The sequence below is a fragment of the Poecilia reticulata genome, chromosome 14 (assembly GCF_904066995.2).
Source record: "Poecilia reticulata chromosome 14, P_reticulata-male-v2, whole genome shotgun sequence".
NCBI lineage: Eukaryota > Metazoa > Chordata > Actinopteri > Cyprinodontiformes > Poeciliidae > Poecilia > Poecilia reticulata.
This window is the reverse complement of record NC_088843.1, coordinates 22,429,698-22,448,176: the sequence shown is the minus strand read 5'-3', so window position 1 is coordinate 22,448,176 and position 18,479 is coordinate 22,429,698. Positions and strand designations below refer to the sequence as shown.

Below are 18,479 nucleotides of genomic sequence, written 5' to 3'. Positions count from 1 at the left end.
TACATTACAATTTATTTAAAGTAAATTACTTATTTACATTCTTAAATCTGGGTCCATGTCTGGCCAACAATAAACAGTCAGAATTAAACTGTATAAAATCAAGCAGTATCAAACATGTGGAGGAAGTTTCTCTGATCAGATGGGACCAAATCTGAACTTTGTGTGGTGGCAGCATCATGCTGTGGTGATGCTGTTCTTCTCTGGAGCTGATGAACGAATGGATGAATGAATTTCTTTCCACTTTACAGTTTGTGCTTGTCTAGAACATACTTTTGGGATTAATGAAATCCCAAAAGTATAATAAAGTTTTTGAGTTTACATAAATAAATAAAAAATAATAATAATTTTGCATGACACTGTAAGACATGCATCTATTATTTAGTAAAACATCTTAAAACCTTTACAAATAAATTAACTAAAAGTGGGACTGGATAAGTGGAAATGTGAGATATTAAAGAGTTTATAAAGAAAACAACAATCAAATGCAGAGTTTATTAGAAGCAGAATAAAGGTTTTAAAAATTATGGCCTCATAAATAACCACACTTTTTTGTTTATAGATCTATGGGTAAATGCATAATTGGAAAGCAAAAATAAATTAATTTAAACACGCTAATTTCTAATGAAGAAAAAAATTGGAATATTAAACTTTTTTTTGCTCATATTTTAAGGTTAATGGTGTGTATAAATTAACTATATTTATGTAGTAAATCCTTCCCAGTTGTATCACTGCTGTGAACCAACAGGCAGTAGGTTAGTCCACTCTTATTTTAGAGCAACAGTGACACCTCGTGGCCGGAAGAGAGTTCTTGAGTTTGCAACAAACTCAACTCAGCAATGATGAGATTCGCCTCCACCGCAAAAATACAAACTTACTTGTTCCACTGATATACAGTATTTTCTCATTTTTAGCTCGGTAATGATGTCACCTGTCTCTTGAACCTTTGCATTTTCATCCATATTAAGGAAATATTGACTTAAAAAAGCTCTTGTCTTGAAAAGTTATGTTTGTTTTGTCTTATTTCAAAAATCTGAGCAAATCCACAGACAATACTCCAAAATATGTGAAGAAACATCAAGTTTTAGAATGTTTTTCTATTCACTATTTCTTAATTATTACACTTATTTAGCTTAACTGCTGCCAAATACCGTCTGGTTTTACCGTCTGTTATTATCAGATAATATATTATAACTTTATTACCAAATAATACACGTTTTTATATCAATCTCCTCTCTTTATTATAAGATTATATGTAATATGTTATATTAATCACATCAAATTTTATTGTATTCACAGTTCTTATGGGTGTTTTTTCACATCTGTGTCGGTTTCTTTGGTCATTTTATTGTCATAAGTGTTTCCATTTCAAATCTTTATTTTTTGGGTTTCAAACATTTTTTATTCACTTTCAAAATATTTTTTCAGTTTCATTTTTTTTTCTATGAAACGAACTTTATGGCCCCAATTTAGCTCCATACAGAGCAGCTTAATGAATTTGACTGGCAGCCAATCATAAAATGAGCATCAAAAATACAATTTAAATACATTGTTTTAACACATATTTTTAAAAGCAAAGAAAAAATATTTAATAACTTAAAACAAAGTTATGATTTTTTTAAAATCCAGATTGACTGCTTTTATGGTAAATAATTTTACTTAATTGTCGTTATTTTGCAGAAATCAGTTTTCACTTTGACAATAAAAATTCTTGTAATTCTTTGGTCAAGAAAAAGCAAAATTTGTTATGACTGATTTGCAAAGGCTATAAAAAATAGCAATTACTGTTGTGTGCAGACAATTTACTGTAAATCATAATATAGTTTTTTTTAAGTCATTTAGCATAAATGTATAATTTCAATGTGTTTATATTATTCTATATGTATACATGTTTGTATACTTATTTAAAGTATTTTAAATGTTTTTGTTCATGATTCCCTATTTTCATCACCTTTTTAGGTTTTACGTAGTTTTGTTTTTGTTTTTGTCCAGTTGTCGTTCCGTCTGTAACGCCATGATCAGATCCTCTTCGTCGACCAATCAGAAACCACAATAATCCTACCATGGGTGGCTTGCTCAACGCTGATTAGTCTATGCTCATGTGAAGCAATGTTTAGCTGTGTTGTAATTGGTCCGCCAGCTTCCTTTAGTCGTCCGTTCACGCCCCTTACCTTTGACACTGGATACAAGCAACACAGCGGCAGGAAGGTGGGTAGCTCCGATGGAACTGCTCTATAAATCTTAAAAATTAACTTTGCTAAACCACAGCTCATGTTTTTAATACGAAGTCAAACGTTCAGAGAAATCTTTGGTGTCTGTTACTGGAAATGTTACGTTTTTCTCGTCCAGTTTTAAATCTTGGGAGTTCAGCGGATAGTTTTCTATAAAATAATAATTTATGTCACCATGTACTAGTTTTTACTGTTTTTTTCTGTTTAATAATGAATGCATTTGTACAAAACTTTTAGTTAAACGAGTCTTGCTCTGTTTAAGGGAATAGTAACTGACCTACTTTTAAGACGGGCTATGAAATGTTTTATTCCCCGCCGAGTGAATAATCTGGAGTCCAGTAATTAAACTACGGCAATGTATTAGTGAAGTATGGCTTTTAGAGCTATTAAAACTATAAATTCAGTCCAATTTTACATTCGACTAATAAAAGTTATTTATTTTTGTAGCGAAATCTTTTGGTCTGATCTCGCAGAGAAAACTGCTGACTGAGCACAAAAGTTTATTTGTAAAGAAGTTGACAGCTTACAGTGCTCCAACTCACCATATTAATGGAAAGCTTGGTGGAAGGAAGAAGTGTAGCAACAGATGACAACTGCAAACTTGATAAGACTTATGAGGAAAAGCCAACTGAAGGTGTGGACTGCAGCTTACGTCAGAGTCCTTGGGTTTAGCGTCTCTTAAATTCAATTCAGAAATACTTTACTGGTTCCAAAGAGAAATTAATTATTGTTGCAATTAATTATTGTTGCAAGTCATATGAGTCGTTACGTCATATGACATTGTGTGAAGAGTCCTACCTAAGCCAAGGAGAAAACATCTGGCGTGGTGATAGACGTAGCTCTGGATTACGTGGTGTTGGTTGTGATTGTACGATCACCTGTTGCTCACCTGGTGGCTTTAGTAAGTAGGTGATGGGGGAAGTTTACTTTATGCTGACCGCTTTAACCCTCCTGTCAATTTGATCCGTTTCAAAGTTTAAAATTTTTTTTAAAATAGTTAGGAGTATTTTTTCTGCATGAAACTTTTTCTATTTGTCCTAATAGGTGCACTCTATGTATAAAATGAAAATGGTTCATTTTACACCTTTGCAGCCCCCCTGGGTCTGTTTGTTACATAGACCCGAACAATTTGACCCGGCAGTCAAGTTGAAGGGTAAAAAGGTTAAAAAAAATGTCCAATTTTATTTGTTTCTTTGCACCTATGAGGTGCAAAGAAACATGTTCCCCTGGGTGTTCCCCTGGGTGTGTGTGATGAACATATTTCATCACACACACCCACACCACACCACACCACACCCACACCACACACATACCTAAACACGCACACAAACCCACTTTTTCACTATTCTCTTTACTTCACTAGGAAGCTGCCAGAAAGCAGGTGTTCATACAACTTTTGACAGGAACCTTTTCTGTTCCCCTGGACAAACTCCACCCACACTGAGTGGACACTCAGTATAAGTGGAGAGGGGAACATAAATACTCTCTGCAAGGGAGTCCTAAACACATTACACACTGAAGGTACATGTGATATCGTCACTGTCAGAGATCAGGAAATGAGCCTCAGGGAAATAAAAAAATAACAACCCTGGAAGAGCTGGAACTTCTTGTTGATCATTCCAGGGTTGACTAGGACGGCAGTAACTCGCATTATAGACATCAAGTCAGTATTGCACTCAGGCCTAGTGCAATACAGAAAATCATTGTTGAAATGACAAATCTTAAAGGAAGGAGAGTTTTGGGAAAGAACTGGAAGGAGCTGGACCAAATGCATTTACATGCATATTTGGAGGGGTGTGGAGGTCCTCATTCTGACCAGAGTATATATGTCAAAAGATGAGTCAACAGCCAGTCTAAGGGATGCAGAGAATGAGTAGCGACCCTACTCATTTAGGCAATATATGCCTTCCACACAGCTAAATATGGCATACAAATCTGGGCAGCATGTGATGAAAAACCCAGTTTTGTTTTGAACATGCAGGTTTAAACTGGAAATCCAGCTGGAGGATCATCTTCAGGACTCATTTGTCTTGATTTTAATCAGCGGGTCAATTTGACCCACCCAGAGCAGAAAAGTGTCTCAAGTTCAATTATAAACATCACCCCTTCAAAAAAAAACAAAATCTAAATGTAGTATAAAAAAATTTACAAAAAATCACTTTCAAGGATAGTTAGTGTCATTTTGTGTTTAGCTCTTTTCAGTGGGCATAAAAAATTGAAAATCACAGTTTTTATGTCCAAATGAGTAAATTGTCGTCATTGATTCTTTATTTGTGAGAAATAAAAATACATCATTGCACAAATATTGATTGAAATGGTTAGTATTGGAGTTAATAATCAGATACAAAAAAGTTTTTGAGAAATTTTTTGGTTTCTGACACTATAGCATGGCTAAACACTCCCCGGGTCAAATTGACCCACGAACATTATTGCTGTACCTCAGAAACGAACATAATAGGAGGGTTAAGTTTGAATGATTTTCGTCTTTGATCTCTGTTGAAACCTGCGGATCCGTTTTTATGCTGCCTTTGGACACGGATGTCTGTTATTCACTAATGTGGATTTTTGAAGATATTGATGCAAATATAGCAATCTTAACTGAAGCTTGGATTTAAGTTTTGATCAGCTGGCATGTCAACAATGGTTCCTCTGTTCAGCTGCTCAGCGGTCCGATGTCAGATGGTTCAGATGGATTTGATTGTTTCTCCACCCTGTAGTTCGGCAGACGTGGCTGGAGATGGAACCAAAGTTGAATCTTTTGTTCCATCTCCAGCTGCTGTGGTTCTCTGTCACACTGCATTGTGTCAAACCAACCAAACCCTTATAGCAGTCTGTTCTCCTCCTCGCCTGTGGAGGCGCTGCACCAACATGAAAACCTCTGAAGAAGACACTGAGCGCAACTTCCTTCTTCACAAAACTTAAACAAAAATGTTTTGCGAAGAAACATTTTGAAAAATATGACGGCACTACATTTTTGTTTCCATTTGGTGAAGAAGGAAATTTCCCTCAGAGTCTTCATCTGAGGTTTTTGTGTCGTTTCCTTCAGTGGTTCTTGGTGCAGCGCCCCCACAGGCGAGGAGGGGAACAGGTTGCTCAAAGGGTTTGGTTGGTTTGACTCAGAGCATAGAGAAAGAGAACCACAGCAGCTGGAGATGGAGCAGATGATGAAGTTCTGGTCCCAATCAAACCGAGTCTATCAGACCATCAGGTGTGAATAAAACTTTAAAATTTACTTCTAAACTTGAGTTACTGAAAGAAATCAACTTTTAAATAATGTCCCAGATGTTCAAGATGCTGCCTTTCAGCTGCATCTTGAAAAGCTTTCACTTTTAGTTCTTGATGTTTGCACAGTAAACTAAAACCAGACATTAAAAGTTGCCCTGTTGCAATAAGTAATAAATCAATTAATTGCATGATAAATCAAAACGAGCTCAAAAATTTTCATTTGCCTGATTTATCTACTAAAAACTGTATAATGTTTTGGTCTTAAGCTGTCCTTTTTTTCTTTTCTTTTTTTTGAAGGACAATTTTGTTTACAAAGTCTTCATCATTAATTTTATTTGTTGTTTTGTTTATTTATTTTTGGATATTTGAAACTTAAATATTTAACAGAAAATTAAACAGTTCCGGTGTTAAATTTTCATTGGAGTTTAAAGTTTATTCATCTTTGAGAATGTGCCCTTGCTTTATTATGCCATTACCTGAAAATGTTCCCCAAACAACAACATTATTATTTATCACAATAACTTATGTAGCATTGTTTGTTATTGTGACAGGCCTAATTTAAAGTCTCAGTTTTTTTATTTCACTTTTAAGGTTTTATTTTTTATGTTTCTCTGTTTGAAGCAGCCATGGATCTGGTGCTGAACGTGGCCGACCACTACGTCCTGACGCCCTACGTCTACCCCGAGTCGTGGGCCGAGGACGGCGCCCTGCGGCAGATCCTCAGCCTCCTGGTGGTGACCAACCTCGGGGCGGCCATCTTGTACCTCGGCCTGGGAGCAATCAGCTACTATTTCATCTTTGATCACAATCTGATGAAACACCCACACTTCCTGGAGGTATGTCGTCTCACGGTTGCCGTAGTAACAGAATGATTGGCAGCCCTGCAGAACCGGACAGACCGGCGGACTTTGTTCCCTCCATGTTTGGAGAGATTTAAAGGCCAGCTACCAGATATTCTGTTCAGAGGTGGATAGTTTTGATCTGAGTAATAAAGTAGTTTGTTTGTTTGGAAATAAGCAATAAATCAATGAATCGTTTGATAAATTAATAATTTCCATTTGCATGCTTGTTTGTTTTCGTCCTCTCTTTTTTTCCTCTGAGCTTAATGAGCAACTTTGTTTACAGAGAGTTATTAGTATTTTAATAACTGATACCTGCGTGATAATGCAGTCACTTCCACCAGTAAACCACCAAGCAGCTTCTCCGAATGTCCCGATACGCTCCCAGTCTGAACCCCTCATGTCGCCTTTCAGCGTCCAACCACACTGAAATAAACCCGCTTAGAGCCAGGCAGCCTCATCTCTACACTGCTGAACTTCTGTTTAACATGTGTCATCTTCCCTTTGTTTCCCAGAATCAAGTTCAGAGAGAAATTAAATATGCGATGACCTCCCTGCCCTGGATCAGCATCCCCACCGTGGCCTTGTTCTTCGCTGAGGTCAGAGGTTACAGCAAGCTGTACGACAACGTCAGCGACTCCCCGCTGGGTGAGGAAAGCAGCCTCCATGTTGTCTGATCGTCCTCCATGAAATGACTTTTGATTTATAAATGAGTCATTGTAAAAACATTAAACTACATATTTTTCTTACTTTTTTCCAGAGAAAAATATTTATTACAGTATGTCAACTCTGTTATTGACAGCAAAGAGAGAAAATAATTCTAACAGAGAAAATTATTTTTATTTCGCTACATAAGCTGTATTAATAGACTAATACTTCAGATTGAGATATTTAAAAGTACACAAAAAGTAAAAGAATAAAACATTTATTTATTATACTGGGAACACTGGTCACAGGCTTCAGTCTGCTGGACACACTGGGAGAACTCCAATGACTTCTGAGACGTTCTGGTTCACAAGCTAAAGCCAAGGATAAAGGAGAAATTATAAAAGTTAATAGAAAATACATATACGTTTCTTTCACATTCATAAAAAGACATTTTCAGCATGTTGGGCTCTGACTCGTAGCATCTTTATAGCTAAATACCGACATGGTGAAGCTGAGCTGGGAAACAGACTGAAGAACAGAACAGCAGCTCCAGCTCTGATCCTGACTGATCTTTCCTCACACAATCAATCCCCTGGTCTTTAATGAACTTCTCCTCTAACAGCGGTTTCTCATCAGCTCTCTCTCATTAGATAACGGTATGAAAACGTTAGCTACTACGCTAACAATTAGCGATTACTTCGCGCCAATTTAGCTACATAGGAAATATTTCTCTGTTGTTTAGAAGCGAATTTATGGCTGCAAAGTTAAGTAATTCTGATCTTTCATCCTTACCTGTGAAAGGTAATGCCAATGAATCCAGTTTGTTTCGTAAAACGGTTGAAACAGATCCACACAGCACAGGACCTAAGGAGCTCCGATCGCTCTGCTGCCACATAAAAGATGGCGGACGCTGTTATGTACGACTCAGCGCTCCATGAGGCGTCTACGTATTAATGTCTATGGTCTGATCGTCCTCTATGTTGTCTGATCGTCCTCCATGTTGTCTCTGCGTCCTCCTGCTGTGGGACTGACGTCTCCTCTGTGCTCTCAGGCTGGTCCGGTCTCTTCCTCAGCATGATCTCCTTCCTGTTCTTCACTGACATGTGTATCTACTGGATCCACCGCTTCCTGCACCACAAGCTTATTTACAAGGTGGGTAAACCTGTTGGAAGGTCGTAATATTATGAGAGCAAAGTCAATATGATACAAGAGCAATAATATAAGAACAGGTGCTGTGATATGAGAATAAAATCGTACTCATATGAGAAAGGTCCTAATTTTTTGAGAACTCCTACATTGCGGTAAAATGAAGTTATACTTTGGTATGTTTTACAAAGAAGGAAAAACTTGATGCTCTAACATCAGCGCTAAATTATGATCAGCAGCAGGACTTTGAAACGAGTCGATTTAGAAGAAGGAACCACAGATTGTCCGACCTAGTCAGATCTTAAAAACTCAATTGAAGCTTTTTTTTCCCTCATAAAGTGACATTTTTGTCGTAATTTTATGACTTTTTCCTGGTCATATTGCATCTTTATTCTGATAAAGTAATGAATTTATTCCTGCAGTTTAAAAGAAGACAATCTCTTAGTCTAACCTTAATATTAACTGCCTGAAAAATCTGAAAGAAACTCTGTTTATAATTCAAATACAGATGTATTAATCCCAAAGGGAAATTAAATACTAAATATAAATGAAATTATATTCAATATTTAATATTAAATCTAAATTAGACTATATTTAAATGTAATTAAATATTCTAAGTGTTTCAGTTAATCTAAAACGGGAAATGTTTCATCTAATTAATGTCAGACAGTGAGAAAAATGAGTTATTAATAAGTTAATTGGATTTCTGATCAGAGGTTTTCTTCCTTTTCTAGTAGAATATTCTTGTCAGGTTGGATACACAGTTCTCATGTGACGTCACACTCCTGTGAACTTTGTAACTTTCTGTGAACTTTGTAACTGATGGCCATCTTGGCAGGCAGTTGCTATGAAGTTGCTATGACAACAATAAGCAAGCCACAAGCTTAGAACTATCTCTCGCCTTGTTCCTATCTAACTTATGAGCTACATTACAACTTGATCACAACCTTTGAGTGTCTACTCATCTGTGTGTAACATTGAGATAAATACACTCCTGATCAAAATCTTAAGACCAATCAAAAAATTGCAAGAATTTGCATTTTGCACTATTGGATCTTAAGAAGATTCTAAGTAGAGCTTCACAATGTTAAAGAAAAAAATCAGTGAAAGAGACAAGAACTTTTGAGCAGGGAATTTTCTGAAAACTACATTTACACTCAAACATGATTTTTTTTCAGGTGATCAAAAGTTTAAGACCATAGTCTTTAAAAGCCAAAATCTGTGCAAAAATCTGGATTCCATGTCATTTTCTGTCAAGCCTTTACACTGTCAAGACCTGATGGCAAAACCAAAAAAGCTCACTGACTTTGAACGTGGTAGGATTGTTGAGCTGCATAAGCAAGGCCTCTCACAACGTGCCATTGCTGCTGAGAGGTTGGACGCAGTAAGACAGTCATTTTGCAGTTTTTAAATGATCCTGAGGGTTATGGAACAAAAAAGTCAAGTGGTAGACCCAAAAACATTTCACCAGCTCTGAGCCGCAGGATCCGATTGGCTGTCCGTCAAGAAACGGGACGATCCTCTACCCAAATTAAGGCCATTACTGGTGCTGACTGCAGCCCAGTAACCATCAGACGGCATCTGCGAGAGAAGGGCTTCAGAAACAAAAAACGTCTTCAAAGGCCACGTCTTCTTCAACGCCACAAAATTGCCCGTTTGGACTTTGCAAGGGTGCACCAATCATGGACATTGAAAGGTGGAAGAAAGTTGTCTTCTCTGATGAGAAAAAATTTACCTTGATGGTCCTGATGGCTTCCAACGTTACTGGCATGACAAGGAAATCCCACCTGAGATGTTTTGTACACAGCACAGTGGTGGGGGCGCCATTATGATTTGGGGTGCGTTTTCCTTCAATGGAACAATGGAGCTTCAGGTTGTGCAGGGGCGTCAAACAGCAGCTGGCTATGTGGAGATGTTGCAGCGGGCATCCCTCATGACTGAGGGCCTCGTCTGTGTGGCAATGATTGGGTTTTTCAACAGGACAATGCTGCAGTTCACAATGCCCTCCTGACAAAGGAGTTCTTCCAAGAGAATAACATCACTCTTTTGGACCATCCTGCATCTTCCCCGGATCTAAAACCAATTGAGAACATTTGGGGATGGATGGCAAGGGAAGTTTACAAAAATGGACATCAGTTCCAGACAGTGAATGCCCTTCGTGAAGCCATCTTAAACACTTGGAGCAACGTTCCCACTAGCCTCCTGGAAACACTGGCATCAAGCCTAAACGATTGTTTAAAGTCATCAACAAGAATGGTGGAGTTACTCATTACCGAGTCCTTTTTTTTGACACTTTGATTTCTGTTTTGGGGGTTTTGGGGGGTTTTTGAGCTATGGTCTTAAACTTTTGATCAGCTGAAAAAATCATGTTTGACTGTAAATGCAGTTTTCAATTAATTCCCCGCTCAAAAGTTTTTGTCTCTTACGCTGATTTCTTCTTTTAACTTTGTGAAGCTCTACTTAAAACCTTCTTAAGATCCAATAGTGCAAAATGCAAATTATTGCACTTTTTTAACTGGTCTTAAGATTTTGATCAGGAGTGTATCAGTGATATTTACTGTAGTACTTGCTGCCAAACTAGAAAAATTAGCTTAGCCAATGTAGCTTTTAGCTGCTAGCTAAGATGGCACGGATCACTTGCTGTTCAGACCTGTGGGAACTATGTGTTGATCACCGTTCTCTTCATTTCCAACAGATGTTCCACAAGCCACACCACATTTGGAAGATCACCACGCCCTTCGCCAGCCACGCCTTCCACCCGGTGGACGGCTTCCTGCAGGGCCTGCCCTACCACATCTACCCCTTCCTGTTCCCCCTTCACAAGCTGCTCTACCTGGCTCTGTATGTGTTTGTCAACATCTGGACCATCTCCATCCATGACGGCGACTACCGCGTCCCCGTTGGCCTGACCGGCGTCATCAATGGCTCCGCCCACCACACCGACCATCACCTCTTCTTTGACTACAACTACGGCCAGTACTTCACCCTGTGGGACCGGCTGGGAGGCTCCTACAGGCACCCGTCGGCTCTCATGGGGAAAGGCCCCATGGAGCTGGTTCGGAAACTGCAGGCAGAGGGAAAGTTGGGGAAACAGGAAGTGAACGGACACGCTCAGAGGAAAGAGGAGTAGCAGAGTTGGGATTGATTGCAGAGACGATTCGATAATCAGTTGCAAAACTGAGAGGAAATATTTAAAGTTCATGTTCGCCATATAAGCTGATCCTGATGAACGAGCTTCAACTTGCTTTGTGTTTTTTTTCCTTCAGCAGTGGAGTTTTGTGCAGTCAACATTTTTTAAATTGGGGTTGAAAAACTTATCACGATAAATGAGTTTCATCATGTTAGTCTATCAATAATTATTGGTTAGTTTTCTGTTGTAAATGTCTGAAATATTGCCAAACTGGTGACTTTATCAAGTTTTCTCTCCACGTCATTTTTTATTTGTAGGCAGTTATCAGACACGGTGGGGAAACTTGAAACTGCTGCTGTGTATGTTACTCAGTAAGTTGTTGCTAGGCAACCAGTTAGTTGATGCCACTCACGTTGCTTATCTAGCTGTGAGAGTTTAAGCGGTTAAAGCCTTTCCTCTGCCTACATCCCCCAGAATGCCGTTCGGCTCTGGATTAGAGTTTGGTGAATATTCTAAATATTGAATATTCTATTGATATTGATTTATTGTCCAGGCTCTAGTTTCAATACAGCACTTGTTTTTAAGTGGAAACAGCTGCTTGCTAACTCCAGGTGTTTTTAAAGCTCTCTGTGAGAGGTCCTCAGGTTCTGGACAGCCCATCTTTGTGTTTTGGACTCTTGTAAGGAACAGCTGGTGATGGCCGGTTAGTCTGTGAATTTATTTCCTTTCCACTCACATCTTTGCTCTAGTCGGTCACTGGGCCTAACTCTGGAACCGGTGTTGCACAACATTAACTGTGTTTCCATTACAAATGTGCGCAAAACTTTGTCGCTGTTCTGCTAATGTTGAAAAATAAAATTTTGCAATTGCGCTGTTCTCATTAATTAAGAAACAAAATGAAAATCACACAGGAATAAGTTTAAGTGATTCCATTGCAGTTTTGCAAAACAAACAGATTTCAATACGGCTGAAAAACCGCATCATGCTAACACTTTCCTAAATTAGCTTGTTTCAATCAATGAAATTTATTTCTGAAATGTCAAATTGTGCAATTCCATGGTCAATGAAATGCAGCTACTGTAAAAGTAACAGTGAGGTTCTGATGGAACGTTTATCCATGAGATGCTTCCTGTTTGAAGAAACCTTTAAATCCAGTCCGGACTAAACCAGCAGATATTTCTCTGCTCATTGGAAAAACGATTGCTTTCTAAATCCTGACGCATTTATTAAACATAATTTGTGTACAATGGCTCCCTTTCTTTGTACTTGTAGATTTCTCTGGTTGTTGGTGACATGTGGTGTGAACTTCCAGCCTCTCTTATTAAATATATTCTCTGCTGTGTAGAGTTCAAAGGTCACATCACAGGTTTCCAGACACAAACTTGATTGAAATGTGCTGAACAAACAATTTTCTTCTTTTACCACATTAGGAACAAAAAGAGGAACCTGGTTGTGCTGGAGTTTTTCCTCTCCACTGTCACCACAATGCTTAATGCATCAATTTGTTTATTGTGAATTGGTGCCATAAAATAAACTAAATTGACTTGAGTCGGTCTTTAGATTGAATTTTAGCTCACATTTTAGCTTCTGTTCAGAATCCAACAGAAACGAGTTGATTTACTCTAGACTCTCTATTTATGCTGTTTCTAAACTCAAAACAAAATCACTGAACTAATCAGGAGTATTCTCCAATATTCAAAACACTTTATGCATGTTCGGTTGTCAAATTTACACAAATGTATCAAAACAAGATTTATTCTACTATACCTGTTTCAACACATTTTGTCTTCAACATTTCCCAGTAAAGTTTTATTGACTGTGAGTACTTTGCACTTTGTACTATAACATCATCCTGCTAAATCCACTGGTTTAAACCATATCATTTTTTGTTATTGTTTACAAAGAAAACTTATAAAAACAGTGAAAATATGCTCAACTTAGAACCTGTAAATTTCACACTTTTTGTTTACTGTAGTTTTTACTGTGTTTCTCTCAACCACAGCTGCTGGTTTATTACCGTAAAAATAACAGATTGTAGTTTTATTTTTATAGTATGGACAGACCTGCATCTTCCCCAGCTAAGTGACTGTTGCCATGGGAACTCACAGAAAGCAAAACAAGTTAGGAGAAAATTAGCATTTGTCTTAATTTATTGATTTACCTTCTAACACTGAGCAATGCTCGGAATGAGCTGATTTTTTTTATAAGCTTGTAAAACGTAAAACAGCAGATAAAAGAGCATTAAATACAAAACTGGCGTGTTGTTTCAGAAATGTCCACGGTTAGTTGTAATGTCCTGGATAAATGAATAACATAAATACACAGCAGCCTTTTGGTTTCAGATTCAGAACTGCTCCTGAAGAGAAAAGTGATGGAGAAGCTTTTCTACACGTTTCCTTGAGGCGACTGAGTCCTCTGGAGGAGACGAGCGACCGGCGCCTTCAGCAGAAGATGAAGGGCATCCAGAGGAAGGACCGCATGGCTGCCCCAGCCGCCATGCCCGCCAGTAATCCCAGCGCCACGCTCTCTGCGACTCCATCAAACGGATCCCTCTGGACGATCACCTGGTGGGTTCCTTCAACACAACAACACAGCAGCCGCTGTTGCAGCTGAATCCTGTCTGTTTGCTTCTCAAACAAGTTTTTTTGCTCATCAGACTGGTTAAGTTTTGAAAGGAAAGTTCAAGGACTTTAATTGCTGTTAAAATCTTCTACGGCATATAAGAGCCATTGTAGTTGGGAGAAAAACAGGAGGAAATTTCTGCCAAAAAAGTTCAAATTTTTTGATTTATTTTTTTATCTAAAATTTCTGAGTTCAAAAAAGCTGAAAATTTGCAAGAACAAATTCAGAAATTCTGAGGTGAATATCAAACATTTTCTAGGAAAACAAATCTTTGATTTCAAAAAGTTGTAAATCTAGTAGAAAAAAGATCAGATCCAGAAATTTCAGATTTCAAAAAGTTGTAAGTTTGCAAGAAAAAATCTGAAATTCTCAGATTAATCTCAAATTTTCTAGGAAAGACAAAAAAGTTCAAAAAGTCAAACATTTGCAAAAAATTTTTTATTTAGAATAATTTCACGTATTTTCTACACAATATCTGAACATTTTCTGAGCTCATAAAGTTTCAACTTTTCAAGCTCAGAAATTTTTGAGATTGATCTTAAAGTTTTGGATTGACCTTTTGGAGCTCATAAATTTCTAAGTTTTTGGAGAAAAATTCAAAGTTTAATTTCAGAATTTGAGTTTTTTTCTCTCAAATTTACAACTTTTTAAACTCAGAAATGTTTTCATTTTGTCTAGAAATGTTCTGAGATTAATCTCAGTTTCTTGTTCGCTGATTTTGTCATTCAGCCATCTTACCTGGTCCCGCTCCAGGTGTGATGTAGACGGTGTGGTATCCGGTCATGGGGACGGCCTGGTAGGAGTCATCATAGGGGTCGTATGCAAACACCTGCACACACAAAAAAACCAAAAACATTTTCATTATTTTCAGCAACAAGTTGACAGGTGAAGGTCCAGAACCAACAGGGGACACACAGAACTCACCGGGTTTCTTCTGGTTTCAAGCAGAGTCAGTTTCCACGCTCTGAATGAGAACAAAAACCCGAAATGAGAAACTGATACATGTGTTTATAAATTAAAGGCTGAGCCAGCAGGTGGGGATGTACCTACAGAGACTCATCTTCACTGTTTGCGCACAGGTTGAGTGTTGAGCCTTCTCTGAGATGAATCACCACGAGGTTTTCCCTGGGATTACTCTCTGGAGGGTTCACACCTACAGACAGACAAATGGGGTGTTACTTTCTTTTCCCGGTGACTGTAGTTATAAAAGTATTTCTGCGATGTTTACCTCCACATTCCAGACCAGACCGCACATCGATGCACGTTGTTTTCAGGCTGACTCGCTGCTCTAACTCCCGCCGGCTGTCGCTCTTGTAGAAACACAGGCTGCCGTCTATCCAAAGGTCGCACCAGTTCAGCTTCCAGCGCTTCAAAATGGCGGCTGCAGAGCAAACATGCCTCATAAAGACATGCTAATGCTTTTCTGTAAAGGGATTTGATTTATTCTGAAAGCCACTTTACTATCATTGGTGATAATAATTGGTCACTACTGATCCAGCTTGTGGTGTTCCTCCAGGATCAGTCCTCGCTCCCCTTTTATTATAGAGCCTGAATTAGGCATTATTTTACTTAAATAATTTGGTATAATCCTGTATTTTTCAAAAGTAAGTGTGTAAATAGATTACAGAGATATACAGTGACTTTCAAAACACCTATAAAAAAAATCCTAGTTGTTTAATATAATTATTAAAGGAGCAGTATTAAATGCTTATAGGCACAGAGTGTAATTTTATAGCATTTCAAGTGACTGTTACCTTCAATTATTATAGAAATGCTATACATATATAAAATGACTTAAAACTACTATGACTTACTGCTTTATTGCCTTGAAATTGGACCTCTGTCTCTTTAAAAACTCTTCCTCTTTCTGAAGCTCCTCCTCCAAGAAGTCACCCCAACATGGCTCCTCCATTAAACCTATTAAAACTCTATTAAAGCAACGTTTTTACCAGCGTTGCTCTGACCAATATCTCCTATAATGAGCTCAGCTCCAGGTTTTTGCTAATTGCTGTTGGCTAGTCTGACGGAGCTGACTGTGGGAGGAGCTATGCCCTCAAGGCTCACCCAGCTGAATGGTTGCCATGGAGATGAAAGGACTTCTCAAACATGCATGAAGGAATCAAAGCAACACGCCAGGTTTGTTTCTGATGAGGGAAAAGCTTTATAGCATAAAGCTAGAAGGTTGATTTTACATAATACTGCCCCTTTAATTACAAATAAATGAAAAGTCTGAGGAGGTGCAAGCCAAAAAAAATAAATAAATAAAATTTAAACGATACAGAATGTACTGATTTTAAGCATGAAATATTGTAATTAAACAAACAAAATGAAATAAAAATTTGATTTAGGTGGCTCGTTATTTGAAAACTTGCTGCTTTTAGCCATGTTTTATTAATAATTACATTTTCTCTCTCTCTCTGTCTCGCTCTGTCTCTCTCTCTCTCTGTCTCTCCCTCTCTCTGTCTCTCTCTCTCTCTCTCTCTCTCGCTCTCTATAAACTTTGACTTCAGCTTGAGGAAACAAATTTCAGAAAAATCTGGTGTGGCAAATTGACTTCATTTCTGTCACATTAGAGGTGGAAAATCTTTTAAAATAACTTCTTATAAATCATTTCCTTTCCAACTCTGCTTTCGATTGGCATTCCCTCATGATCTGTGAGCCACTTAAAGACACGGTTGGCCAAGGACAATTAATAGGATTACACGCTGCAGAGGCTGCAGTTTCATAACCAGCATGGTGGGTTTCTGGAATATTCTCATTGTTTTCTGCAGAGACGTTCAGATTATCCTGAATGGAGAATAATGAATATACAGAAACCTGTTGGTCAGTTAAAGATCAATATGTTAAACCTTTAAAACAGCAGAAAACTGTTTTAAAACTGTTGTACTTCAAAAACATCAAAAACAGTTTTATTATTTTACGCTGAATATCAGTTGATTAGCAAATCTACAACAGAAACACCTAAAAACATCCAAATTTCTCTGCTTTACCGCTTAAAAATATTAACAGTTCCAGATTCTGGAACTATTGCAAAACTAAAGGCTTTTCTTCTATATTTGTTTGAAATATTACTATATCTTTGGAATAGAATTTTAATTTTTGTACAATTTCATATTTTTGGGGGTCTTGTTAATATTTTTTTTCCTTAATTTTCTTTCTACTCTGATTCTGGAGGGGACCATTGTATTTTTCAGATGAAGCAAAAAATAAAATTTAGGTAACAACGCACCTATATTCCTTTTTTTATTGTTTTTATTTTTTTTTATTTAATTATTTCTTATAATACCGCTATTAATACTAGTTTAAATAGTATTAAATATTTCAATGACTGTAAATGGGTGAACTGTTGCGTGCTAAAAGTGACAAAGTTAAGTAAAGACATATAAAAATATAGATAAGCAATATTTGGAAATATTCTTATAAAATTTAAAACATCGTATCAGGGGCATTGTTGAGTAAATGTTGGAGTAAATGTAAAAAATTTGAAATTTTGGAGCTTGAAAAGCAGGAATTTTTCCACATTCTGAAATTTTCTGAATTTCAAAAGTTGAAAATAATCAACTTTTTGAGCTCACAGAATTTCCAAATCTTTCTAGAAAATTTCTGAGATTAATCAAAAAATTTCTGAGTCTTTTTTGGTGGAAATTTACTCCTTTTTTCTACGATGGGCCTATTAAGCCATCAGAGGAACTTTTTAGATCTATAATCTCTACATAAAAAGATTTGTCAATATATACTGCTCAAAAAAATAAAGGGAACACTTAAGTGTTCACTTAAGTGTTTTAGTGTTCCCTTTATTTTTTTGAGCAGTGTATAATTAAGATTTTTTTACTGTGTATACATACAAAATTATTCGGTACAGTTATTTTATATTATTATTTTTTATAACTTTCAGGTTCAAAGCTTGTAAGTGTAAAAGTCAGCATTTCCTAACAGTGGGTGGGGGTAAAATGGCTGCAGTGAAGATGATTGGTTTGAAGTGAGCCTGAGTGTGGAAATAAATCAATCAAAAACCAGAATGACATCACTTTAGAAACACAGAAGTAATTTTATGTGTTTAAGATACTTTCCAAAATGTATATCAATCATTCTTTTTTTTACATTACTCACACCTTTTAAATAGTTGAGAAAATAAATAAATGGTTAATATATTTATTTATTGGATTGTGACACTTTTTGATTTCCATATTCCCAATATAAGTTTGAAATGTAAATGAAAGAGACTTTTTGAATAAAATATTCTAAATTTACCTTTTTGTTTTGGGGTTACATGATCAAAAACAATAGAAAATACTCACTCTGTCTCCACAGCCAGCCTGACTTCAGGAGCGCCATGTTCCTCAGCTTCAGTCAGCTTTGTTCTTTCTGTTTCAATAATATTCCAGCAGAAGTTTAAAAGGGAAATTGCCTGATTTTATTGGATGATTTGACTCAAATTCCTCCCCTGTGTCTGTTTATATTCTCTGCTCCTGGCAGATTATTGTGCGGCTGACTCACAGGATCCTTCTGGATTAGGACGCCACGCCTCCCACCCAGTTTACCCTCACTCTTTCTGGGCTGAGGACCTTACTGCTGTGTCTTCATGAAGATATTTAAATATCACAGTAGATGCTCAGAAACAGAAACTCCAGTTTCTTCTGC

The 18,479-nt window shown here is 37.2% G+C and overlaps 2 protein-coding genes and 1 long non-coding RNA gene across 4 annotated transcripts; 1 reads left to right on the top strand and 2 right to left on the bottom strand.

Annotated features, from left to right (window-relative positions):
* The first annotated feature begins 2,113 nt into the window (after positions 1-2,113).
* Positions 2,114-12,085, top strand: sc5d (sterol-C5-desaturase). 2 transcript variants are annotated; one of them, XM_008428596.2, is made up of 5 exons: positions 2,114-2,205; positions 6,078-6,289; positions 6,808-6,940; positions 7,992-8,092; positions 10,782-12,085. In XM_008428596.2, the coding sequence occupies exons 2-5, from the start codon at positions 6,080-6,082 to the stop codon at positions 11,214-11,216; spliced, it is 879 nt and encodes a 292-aa protein (XP_008426818.2). In that variant the 5' UTR covers positions 2,114-2,205; positions 6,078-6,079; the 3' UTR covers positions 11,217-12,085. The 2 variants fall into 2 exon arrangements, with proteins under 2 accessions (XP_008426818.2, XP_081471818.1); XM_081615692.1 differs by having other exon boundaries at positions 2,157-2,205; positions 6,075-6,289.
* Positions 7,202-7,823, bottom strand: LOC145554871 (uncharacterized). Its single transcript, XR_014090904.1, has 2 exons — positions 7,733-7,823; positions 7,202-7,311 (listed from the first exon to the last, which is right to left on the bottom strand). It is a non-coding gene; the product is annotated as an uncharacterized LOC145554871 (long non-coding RNA).
* A 1,169-nt stretch (positions 12,086-13,254) lies between the features above and the next one.
* On the bottom strand, positions 13,255-18,327 carry plekhb1 (pleckstrin homology domain containing B1). Its single transcript, XM_081615693.1, has 6 exons — positions 18,137-18,327; positions 15,067-15,219; positions 14,889-14,991; positions 14,763-14,802; positions 14,577-14,667; positions 13,255-13,791 (listed from the first exon to the last, which is right to left on the bottom strand). The coding sequence occupies exons 1-6, from the start codon at positions 18,171-18,173 to the stop codon at positions 13,658-13,660; spliced, it is 558 nt and encodes a 185-aa protein (XP_081471819.1). The 5' UTR covers positions 18,174-18,327; the 3' UTR covers positions 13,255-13,657.
* Positions 18,328-18,479: the final 152 nt, after the last annotated feature.